Genomic DNA, 12258 nt, shown 5'->3' on the forward strand with positions numbered 1-12258 from the left:
TGACAGGGTCATAACTCGTAAGACATTGGAAATGCAATTGCAAATGGACTTTGTGTTTCCGTTTGCTATTTGGCAGACATGTTATATACACGGAAAAGAAAATGGAGACACAAATGCACGATCTGCAATTGCGTGTGGATTATGTCACAATGTATGCAATTCCAAATACAATATACAATTCCTTTTGAATATTGTCCTAAATGTCATTCCATAGGGCGTGTTTACGTTTTCTGGATGGCCAATCAAAGCGTTTTCACGAGTTTGCATGCTCCTTTCGCTCTGCTCAGAGCTGTGAAATGATACGAGCGGAAGGACAAGCCCGTCGTCATGTGATTCGTCTAAATGCGTGAGCCTGACAGATCAATACACACGCTGAAAAGGATGGCAGACACCGGCAAGACCGAAAAATTCCAGCTGCACGTTCCAGAACTCGCGGAATTATGTCAGGGTAATGGTGCATTTTGTTTTGAAAACAAAGGGTATAGCATGTAGCATGACTATTTTCTTTCATTGTAGCGTTACTTGAGAAATCCAAGTGACGTATGATATAAGTCCGAACTTCAAACTGGCTGTTTTAAACAGTTTTGATTTTTTTCGAACGATTCTTTACCCTTATTTGTTTGTTTGTATTTAGGCTGATGCAGACTGCAAACACCAACCATTGCAACATTAAAGTTTTTTTTCTTGCTAATTAAATGTTTTACACAAAGAAATGAATAAAATGCAAATGGTTAAAATTATTAAAATGAAATAATTAAAATTATGTAAACTTTTTACCTACAACAGAAAATTAATGCATTAATGCGTTCAGTCCTAGATGTATAACTGTTAGTCCATTTGTACTGCAGCGAGCTAAACATGAACAAAAATTTACTGTGTGCACTTTTAAGTTATCCTTGCAATAATAATGTCCTTACAAATATTTTACTAAGGAATTGGTTGCAGCTGGGCACACATTTCTTCATAATTGTAACTATTTGTGTATGTGTATTTGTGTTACAGTGCTGCAATCAGGACTGAATAAGAATTTTTCTGATGTAAAAGTGTCTGTAACTGACTGTCCAGATCTTACACAAGAGCCTTTTGGGTTTCCTGTCAAGGGTGAGTACAAATGTTTTTCCATGTGTCAAAGTATTACAGGCTCTTTGAACAGCCCTTGTTACTCTTTTATTAGGTCTGTGTGGCAAACCTCGTATCACTGATGTGGGAGGTGTACCATATCTGATTCCTTTGGCCCAACCGAACAAGGTGCGTTAATCAACTGTAAATATGACTGTCATAAAAAACACAATTGTACCCTAACCGATGCAAACTTTCCCCTGTAAGCAGAGGTGGACCGTAACAAAGTACATTTACTTGAGTGTTTACTTTATGCATACTTGAGTATGCAATTAGAGAGCATTTTTGAAAATTTTTATTTGATGTCAAATAAATCTTGCTGTTTTGCTTTTTTGTTAAAGCAGTGTTGCTGTTGTAAAGTTATATAGCTACAGTTGTATTGCTGGGTTCCCTTTCGAACTCTCCCGTTGCGTCACTGATGCTTTTGGGGAAACTCCTGTTTACTCTGATAATGAAGCCTGATTTGTTCACGTCCGTGTAGCTCCATGAACCAATGGCACTTCAACCCGCCAAAAGGGGAGGAGCCAACCTCTAAATAAGTTGGCTCTAAGCGCCATTTCCTCAGAATTTTTCTACTTCAGTGATGAAGATAATCTTCTCGCTGTCTCTGCAAGCAAGAAGTCGAAGAAGGAAGAAGCTCAGCCTGCTGCCTGCCACTGTAGAAGGAGCCCCCTGCAGCGGAAGAAGCCAGAAGCCTTCCCAAGTGGCTATCTGGCATTCTAAGAGCAAATTTCTGAACAATTTCCTGCGATGTGTGCGTCGCCTGTCTGGGCAATGCCCAAATAGAGGCTGTGCTCACTAGGACGGCATGCACTCACTGTGAGAGCATGGGTCTCATCCTTCTCTACTATCGCCTTCTTTAATGAGGAATTAATCCTTCATTAAATCCTTCTACATCCATCCCTCTACACTGATGACGCTTAAGAAAGTGGTTATAGCAAGCTCCCCCCTCTGGAAGAGGCGGTCGCACATCTGTGCCCACCATCAGCCCTGGGATTGAAAGCCCATGCAGCAAATCCATCAAAAACCTGCAGGACTACGTCAGCCCTAGCAAACAGGGCTTACTCAGCGGCTTGCCAAGCTGGCTCAGCGCTTCACACGATGGCGGTGCTTCAAGTGTTCCAGCCCAAACTTCTCCGCACCATGGTCGACTCCAGCTAGGGTTCTGATGCCTTTAGAGAGCTGCACATAGTGGCTGACCTGGCTCTGCACGCCACTAAGGCCACCACGCAGGCGATCGGCAAGGCCATGGCAAATTAGGTATTGCTGGAGCACCACCTTTGGCTGAATTTAACGTATATCAGGGATGATGACAAAGACTCCTTCCTAGACTCGCCAGTCTCTCATAAGAGACTGTTTGGCCCTGTTGTGGATGGGTTTGCAGAGTGATTTACAGAGGCACAGAAGTCATCGCAGGCAATGTGTCACTTTCTGCAGAAGCACACCAATGTAATGGCTGGTTCAAGTCACCAGAAGGGTCCATCTGCTCCGCAGCCTGCAAAGCCGGTGCTGCTTCAGCCCCAGCCTAAACCTGAGCCTGTGCTTCAGCATGGCCCCTGGATGGAAAATGCTACCCATTTCTGAAGTGCCAAGGTCCCCACCCCAGCTTGACGTTGGACTCTAAGCCTCAGAAGCTGTCCTGATCCAAACACTGAAAGGAAGAGGAGAGGGTCAATTCTCACCGAGGCCACAACTCCCTCAAAAAAAGCTTGTGCTCGCTCTCCATCCCTCTGCTTAACACTGAGTGATGGAAGTCCTCAAGTTGGTCCCATCCTTCTCATTCAGTATGCGCCCAAGCAAACTGTCGCTGTGATAGCAGACCCACATATTCAAAAGAGCATTTCTCCTCTCCTCATTACTACTAATGTCAGTTCCCCGCCCCCATTAGAAAAACTAGAATCACTTGCCATCTGGCTTCAGGCTTGGAAAGCATGCTAACCTTTCTGCAAGAGCTGTTGGCTAAGGGGGCGCACCCCTTCCACACTCAAAGTGTATGTGGTAGCCATTGTGGCGAATCATTCTCTCGTGGCTGTCCAATCAGTTGGCAGAATTGACTTGGTCGTTAAGTTTCTGAGGGGAGCTCGGAGATTGAATCCACCTTGTCCTCATACTGTGCCTACTTGGGACTTATCTATAGGCCCCAGGGCCTAATGGGGTCCTCCCTTTGAGCCACTTCAGTCGGTTGGCCCTGTCACTTAAGACCGGCCTCCTTTCTATCATAGGTCAAGCGAGTGGGTGAACTGCAAGCATTGTCAGTCAGTACTTTCTGTCTTGAGTTTGGGCCTTGAGTAATGACTGTAGAGTTGTCCTCAAACCAAGACATGGCTATTTGCCAAAAGTGTTCACCACTGCATTTAGAGCACAAGTCATCACCCTTCTGGCACTCCCCAATTCAGATGGTGAGCAGGGTCCCAATCCACTCTGTCCAGTTCGGGTTCTTAGAGTTTATGTTGAGCTCCCTGGCCTGTTTAGGCATTCAAAGCAGCTCTTTGTGTGCTTCGGAGGCCACTCTAAAGGTCTGCCGGTTACGAAGCAGAAATCTTTTCTGGATAGTTGATAGTATAGCCTTGGCTTACACCTCAGCAGGCTTGTGGTACCTTAAAGGTGTGAGGGCCCACTCCACCAGAGGAATGATCTCCTTTTGGGCTTGGTCCAGCGGAATTTCTATTGGTGACATTTGTGCGGCCACTGGCTGGTCGTCACCATTTACCTTCACCAGGTTTTATAACTTGGACATCCCGGTGACTAACGTAACCTTGGTTGCCTGAGATAAGGGAACGAGCATTGCGTAGGCTGCTGTGCTATAAGGCTGCACACGAATCAATGACTGTCATTTCAGTCTAAAGATTCTGACGAAATGGCGCTTAGAGCCAACTTATTTAGAGGTCGGCTCCCCCCTTTTGGCATATTGAAGCCCCATTGGTTCATGCAGCTACACGAATATGAATAAATAATGACAAAACAACACATTAAACATTATCTCAGCAAAAAAACTATCATATACAAAAAACCAAATCCCATACCTAAACAAAAACCAACCATATGTAATGCACAAAAGAGTTTTAAAGCAGGTTTGATTTCTTTTTTATTATCAGTCTGTATTTACAGCAATTTCACCGTTGACTCGGTTCAAATGTGGATGAAGGGCTACACGTAGATGTGTGCACACACTGCCAGAGCTGTGTGAGATCACTACCATGCTGCTTTTGTGGGGGGTAGGGGTGTTAAATAAAAAAAAATTGTCAAGGTTTTGCAAGTATTACATACAGCAATCATAAAACAGTGTGTTGACATAAAAAAGGAAATTTACTTTTGGTACTTAAGTACTTTTAAAAGCTAGTACTTCTGTACTTTTACTTAAGTAAAAATCTGTCTTTTCAACTTTCACTTGTAATGGAGTAATATTTGACCAGCAGTATCTGTTCTTTCACTCAAGTAATGGAGTTGTGTACTTTGTCCTCCTCTGCCTGTAAGGTGTACAACATAAACACTGTGTCCAAGGAGGTGGAGCTGCCTGGTGGATTTTTTCTTGGTGCTGGTGCTGTTTCCTCCAAGACAGTTGGCATGAATGGAGAGGTCTGTATAGCTGTACTAAAAGAAGCAGCATGAAGTTTTTACAGATTTAAATGTTTAGACCTAATGAAATGGAATGAAATTGTAAAAAATTAATGAATGCAAGAAAAGAAACTGATGTGAATTTGCAGTGGCATCAGTAAACAAACATTTTTATTTGTAATGCTACATATGGTGATAAGTTTCTGTATAAAGTCCAAAACACTATCATATCAACCATATTAACCAAAAAAGTAATGTCACTACAAAACATATTTTTTCGTTTTAAATACACCGCTTTTTGGTTTAATGTGGAATTCAGTGGCGTTTATAACATTGTTTCTGTCCCGATTTCTCATAGTTAATGCCTCTGGTGCTGACAGAAGCTGAAGGAAGACCTGCAGTGAATGCCAGTTATTTTTCATCCATCAACCCAGTGGATGGAAAATGTCTGCTGGAGAAATACAGCAACAGGTTCCATGACTGTGATGTCGGCCTTCTTGCAAACCTTTATGCATGTGAGGGCAAACCTGGAAAGGTAAAAACCATGGGGACTTTGCTATTCATATCACACTGACAGAATTGCGGGACTATAATCCTAATACTGTGATGTATTTCCTTTGGTAATGGCCAAAAATGATGAAACGGTTATCAGGAGTGAGCTATTGATAATTATTACAGTACACTTGAAATGCATTTATTGAATATTTGCGCTCTGCTGTTCATGTGGATTTTTCAAATGTTTTTAAAAAAAGTCTCTTGCTCGCCAAGACCGCATTTATTTGATGAAAAATACAGTAAAAACAATAATTTAGTGAAGTATTATTACAATCTAAAATAACTTAATTTTAATATATTTTAAATATAATTTATTCCTGTGATGGCAAAGCTGTGAATTTTCAGCAGCCATTTGTCCAGTATTTAGTGTCACATGATCCTTCAGTGATTATTCTTATATACTAATTCGGTGCTCAAGATACATTTCATAGTATTATCAATTCAGTTTAATTAAAGTTTATTTGTATAGTGCTTTTTACGATACAGTAGCTTATCAGTGGTGACTGATTAAAGACATAATCAATTGTTTTGCAAAGTTTACAGATGCAATCAAACTTATAGCAAAATTATCAGTGGTGACTGATTAAAGACATAATCAAACAGACGATGAACACTTTTAACAGCAATTATTATATGATGCAATCAAACTTATAGCAAAATGTGGTAGTTCTGTATGTTGTTTCAGGGTTGGCATCATCTGAGGGGTTGGCATCATCTCTACTTAGGTGTTCTGGATCCAGACTGAAACTTGTGTAAATCCTATTTATGTGGCAGAAACAGAGAAACAAATAGACGTAATTAGCGTAGATGCTGTTCCAACCAAGTAAAATTAATTTGTTTAACCCAAGCTAAAGAATAATAATGCACATTTGATCAGATATAACTGCAGTACAAGATTATGAGATGCATTATTTGAATGCTTGGCCAAAGAAAGATGTTTTTAATCTAGATTTAAACAGAGAGAGTGTGTCTGAACCCTGAACATTGTCTATTCCAGAGTATGGGAACCAAATGCAAAAAAGCTCTACCTTCTTTGATGGAGTTTGCTATCCTAGGTACAGTGTTGGGTGTAACGCGTTACTGTAATTAAATTACTTATCCACTAAAAAAGTAAAGTAAGGGATTACTGCTCATTTTTAGGTAATTTAATTTAATTTACAGTTACTTATAAAGTATTTGCGTTACATACAGTAAATCATTTCAACAGTTCTAAAATCAATATTGAATTTGAAATCTAAATTTACCATCTGAAAATAAAATTGAATTCCAGCGTCTTTAACCCTCTGCACACCGGCGGGTTCACTTTCAGTTTTTCCTGATTCACAGAGAAACCTTAAATACTCATATACAGATAAGACTAAAATCAATCAAATCTAAAAAGGGCCTACTTTTATTTGTGTACACTGACAATAACAACAAAACATTGTGCTTTTGCAAAATAAACAAAACAAACAGGGTGCAATTTCTGCCATCTGTCTCAGTGAGCAACTTTCTACATGTCACAAACTCAGCGAATATTTGGCACAGAGACATGAGAAATATGTCTATAGAAAGCTTGTGTCTACTTTTAAATGAACGAATTCAAATCGAAAACGAATATTCTATGATTATATAGTCCGGACTCCGTATGAAACTAAAGCGAGGCACAGTCTTTCCTGTATCTGAGCTACTTTTAAATAATCAGATAATATTCATTTTCGATTTGAATTAGTTTATTTAAAAGTAGCTCAGATACGGAAAAAGCCTGTATCTCGCTTTAGTTTCATACGGACTATATAATCAGAGAATATTCGTTTTCAATTTGAATTAGTTTATGTAATCCATATGAAACTAAAGCGAGGCACAGTCTTTCCTGTATCTGAAAGGTTGAAGTGTCTACTTTTAAACTGAACAAATTCAAATCGAAAACAAATATTATCTGATTATGTAATCCGTATGAAACTAAAACGATGTACAGTCTTTCCCGTATCTGAGCTCATTATATGCAGTCACCTGCACGCAAACACCCTCATCTAGATACAAAAAATAGATTAAAAAAAATTATCAAGATTCGTCTAATTTTCATCGTTTTTGAAAGAAGTCCTGCTATGAGGAATTTACTTCAGAAGAACAACGCGATCTGACACGGCTTTATTCATCAGAGAAGATAATTTATGTAATTTATACTTACCTACATTAGTTAACGTGTTATTTTTACATAAACGTACGGATTTTAATAGTTGGGCTTTTCCTGAACATCTTACCAAACTGAAATGTATTGTTTAACTTTTCTTAAGCTTTTTTGTTATTCAGATATGTTATTATTTAGAATATTTCTATTTGTTAACCAAAGAAGGTTAAAAATATTTTTTTTATAAAAATGTTTATTACAGTTGTTTTAACGCTAAAAGGCTAAACTATTCTAAGTTTGACTCAAATTTAAAGAATAAAGAGTTTAATTTCTGTTAAGGTTTATAGGAATTTTAAGATGTAGCCTAATTAGCGATTTGAATAATTAAGTTACTTATTGAGTAACTAAGTTACTATTCAGACAGAGTAATTAGTAAAGTAATTTAAATACAATATTGATGATGTAATTAGTAATATTAATTAATTACTTTTTGAACATAACATACCCAACACTGCCTAGGTACTATCCAAAGTCCAGTGTTTTGTGACCTTAGCTAGCACGATGGATTGTAGTGTGGTAGAAGACTAGTTAGGTACCCAGGAGCTAAACCATTAAGGGCCTTGTAGGTAAGTAATAATATTTTGTAACTCATACGGAACTTAATAGGTAGCCAGTGCAGAGACTGTAAAATTGCGGTAATATGATCATATTTTCTTGACCTGGTAAGGACTCTAGCCGCTGCATTTTGGACTACCTGTAGCTTATTTATTGAGGATGCAGGACAACCACCTAGCTGTGCAGTACAATAGTCCAGTCTAGAGGTCATGAATGCATGAACTAGCTTTTCTGCATCAGAAACGGGTAACATGTTTCATAGCTTGGCAATGTTTCTAAGACGGAATAATGCTATTTTTGTAACATGGGAAATATGATTTTCAAAAGACGAGTTGCTGTCTAATATAACACCCAGATTTTTTACTGTATGGAGGAAGTAACAGTTCATCCGTCTAGTTATAAATTGTAATCCAAAAGATTATGTGTACTGTTTTTTTGGTCCAATAAGTTATATCTCTGTCTTATCCGAATTTAATAGGAGAAAATGATTAGTCATCCAATCTTTTTACATTTTTAACACACTCTGTTATCTTCGGTAATTTAGAAGTTTCATCTGGTCATCTGGTTTCATCAATGTTAAAAACAGTTATGCTGCTTGATATTTTTGTGGAATGAATAGAATTCTTTGATGAATTGAAAGTTCAAAAGTACATGTTTTGAAGCTTTTGTTTTTTCCTTTTGAAAGTTTGTGTTTGTTTTTCTTTCTTTCTTTTTTTTTTGACCACCATGGTTCTGTCAGCAGTACCGTTACTGTGCCTTGACCAGAAGGACAGCTCTTTCGAGAACATTTGGAGGAATTCCTCAGTCCCGCACCACCAACATCTTTCCCGGATGATTGCCTCTGCAGGTTCCTGCATGCCGGACTCAACACTGCCACAACAATGCCCAATATATAGATTTGCCCAACACTAAAAATCTCCCCACTACAGATCTAGTGCCCACCCAAGCACCACCAGACTGCGAGGATCTGCAAGACTGCGAAGAGAGTGTCTCCGCCGCGACATTAGAGCCAGCACCTTGGAGATCAACTAAGCATAACATCGTCACAGAGCCAGAGCAGCGCATGTCTGACCAGTTGTGTGAGCCGGCTGCTTCGTCCATTGCTGAGGGAGTGCTAGTGGAGTACGAGGGCATGGAAGTGAGCCACTGAGAGTGAGCGTTTGGTTACCATGCTAGAGAACTGTTTTGATTTCAGAGAGGTTGATATTCTGCCCCCTTCGCCACCGTCAGAACCTGCTGGTCCCGCCCAGCCTCCCTCTCCCACCACCTCTCCAGAATACTATTGAGACTGCTAAGGCCGCCCATCAGTCCCTCAGAGCCTCCTCTCAGTGTCGAGTCACCACCTCAGGCCTGCCGGTAGCCAGCTCTTCCCAGGCTTAATGAGCCCGTAGCTGTCTACTATCTCTGTGTGCTCTGCTCCACCTCAACCCATCACCCTGGCTCCTGCGCCTATGCTCCTTCCACCCTCAATGTCAAATCTCCAGGTGCGTGGTGGGCTCTTCCCTCCATGTCATCGTCACCTCCGGTTGTCCCCATGGTGACGTCCGTGACTACCTCCCCATGGATCCTCCCTCCTGTGACACCGCCGTGGGGCACAGTCTCAGCTGTGGCCTGGATCAGTGACCATCTTCCTCTGCTCTAGGCTACCCCTTGGACCACTATCACGACCACCCTGGGCTTTTTTGTTGGATGTCCTTCCTCCTCAAGAGTCCCCTCCGTTTTCCATCCTTCGGTGCAAGGTCGTGCCTTCTGGAAGGGGGTGTTCTGTCACACACAGACAGATTCTCCATGTGGACTTTATGTTTGCAACCTTTTTTCCAACCTAAGTTATATGGTTATCATGGTTATTGATTTGATTGTATTACGTTCAGCTGTGTTTGCCTTATCACTGTCCCTATTCAAGTTAATGCCTTTTCAGTTTGTGTCTTTGTGCATGTGCTCTTATGCAATCAAGTTGTAACAACAACATTATTATCAAACAGTAACAAGGTTTTAAACTACCATTGCAGGTCATTGAGGTGAGAGCCTGCAGAAGAACTGGAGAGGACAGTCTTGTGAGCTGCATGAGAAAGACCATGGAAGAACATTATGGGGAGAAGAGTGTGGCCCTGGGGGGAACTTTCGTCATACAAAAGGGGAAGGCGAAGATCCATATTATGGTAAAAAAAAAAAAAAAAAAAAACATTTTAAAAAAAAAATAAACTTTGGATGTTCTAAAAAAAAAAAAATGTATTTAGTTTCTAAATAAGAAATCTTTGTATAAATATTAGATTAAGCAATTTGTATGAATCAAAAAATATATATTTATAGCATTGTGGATTCTATAGATAAAAGTAAAACAATATTTCACAATGTTACTCTTTTTACTATATTTTTTTTTTATCAAATAAGTGCAGTCTTGGTGAACATAAGAGACTTCTCTCAGAAATGTTATTTTTGAATGGAAGTGTACAGTCTTTTTATGCTTTTCAGTTTTACTTGTAATACTGTGATTCGTTTTTGTGTGTGTGTTCGTATAATAGTATTCGCTACGTTATGGGGACCAAATGTCCCCACAAAGTATATTAATACCAGTAAATTTTAACCTTGTGGGGAAATTTTTTTGGCCCTTATGATGAAACAAGCTTATAAATCATACAGAATGAAGTGTAAATGCAGAAAGCTTCCTGTGAGTGGTAGGTTTAGTGTTAGGGTAAGGGGATAGAAAATACAGTTTGTACAGTATAAAAACCATTATTTCTATGGAATGTCCCTATAATGATGGGAAAATGTGTGTGTGTGTGTGTGTGTGAAAGCAGTTACTGATAAACTATAGAATAAAGTAGCATCTTGAACTATTATTAAACGTAAAAAATGGTAGAGCAGAAGTGATGTGATGTTAACGTAATCTTTTCACTGCTCTGTCTTTACCACCTGAATTCTCCGCCTGCCCTTTAAACACCAATGAGGATGTCAATAACTGGCTAAGGCATTTTGAAATCAGTGCTCCACTGATCTTTCAAACTGTCATGGTGTCCAGAGACCCAGTGAGTACCAACCCACCATGTTATACCTCCATATTTACTGACAATATTATTCTGCATCTTTGCTAAATATTTCATATCAACTAATTTCTGTTGCTCCCAATTCACAGGGTCTTGACCTGAGAGTGGAGCATACACATGGCTTCAGTCATCATGGTGAGGGGGGCCATTACTACATAGACACCACTCCAAACACAGTGGAGTACCTGGGATACTTCCTGCCCGCGGAGTTCATCTACCGTATCGACCGACCCACTGAGACACACAATATTGGTCGAGATTAAACTATTGACAGTTCTTATTTTTTATGCTATAAAAGGATTATAGGCACTATAACACATTTTGCAAATTTATGTTTATGAAAAGTAAATAAATATAACACGTATTGAGTGATTTGAGCACTTTTCACAATCCAATACATTTCACATTACATTTTGTACTAGATATTCAAGCCATTTCAAAGAGTTAATTTTTTTTCATTAATTTCACAGGGAGATTAGCCTATTAATTGAAACATCAGTGAACTGAATTTTTCACAACTGCACTACATTTTTGCGACTGATTTGGCACAGCAACAAATATGGCACCAAATCAGCATATTATATGATTTCTGAAGGATCATGTTACACTGAAGACTGGAGTAATGGCTGCTGAAAATTCAGCTTTGGATTCACAGGAATACATTAAATTTTAAAATCGATTAAAAAGAAAACAGTTCAACTTCTCAGAAATCAAACTGTAACGCTATTTAACAGTATTGCTTTTTTTATATATATTTACTTGTATTGTTGATTAAATAAATGTAGCCTTCATGCGCCTTCTTTCAAAATCATTAAAAAATCTCAATCATTCCAAACCTTTGACTGGTAGTGTATTAAATTTTTTTTTAAATTAGTGTTCAGTATTCATTGTAACACTCACATGCAAAGACTAAGAATAACATAAGATACCTTTCACCTGATCTTTTATTTAGTGAAGACCTTACAGTATATTAGGCCTGCCTCAAGTTTTGATATTGTCTACTGCCAACTAGAACTGATGAATATTAGTACATTCTCAACCAGGCACATTTGTAGGAGCTCTGCCAAAGCCTTTAACATTTTATTTCTAATCGGGCATTAGGGAGCAGCTCTGATGGTTATGGCTGTGGCAGAGAAAGAAGCTGATTGGCTACTTTTGCATGGCTGATGGTTCAGGAAGGGATATGAACTCCATACCATCAGCATAAATCTTCAAAATTTCTCCGTTGTTGCTTTAATCTGTCACAAGAATAAGGGAGGC

At 39.2% G+C, this 12258-nt stretch overlaps 1 protein-coding gene across 1 annotated transcript; it reads left to right on the top strand.

The window, feature by feature from the left end:
• The first annotated feature begins 260 nt into the window (after positions 1–260).
• On the top strand, positions 261–11665 carry ca5h11orf54 (chromosome A5 C11orf54 homolog). Its single transcript, XM_019120241.2, has 8 exons — positions 261–448; positions 1003–1101; positions 1175–1248; positions 4594–4695; positions 5033–5209; positions 9964–10113; positions 10864–10980; positions 11088–11665. The coding sequence occupies exons 1-8, from the start codon at positions 343–345 to the stop codon at positions 11259–11261; spliced, it is 999 nt and encodes a 332-aa protein (XP_018975786.1). The 5' UTR covers positions 261–342; the 3' UTR covers positions 11262–11665.
• Positions 11666–12258: the final 593 nt, after the last annotated feature.

Source organism: Cyprinus carpio, chromosome A5 (assembly GCF_018340385.1).
Source record: "Cyprinus carpio isolate SPL01 chromosome A5, ASM1834038v1, whole genome shotgun sequence".
Lineage (NCBI taxonomy): Eukaryota > Metazoa > Chordata > Actinopteri > Cypriniformes > Cyprinidae > Cyprinus > Cyprinus carpio.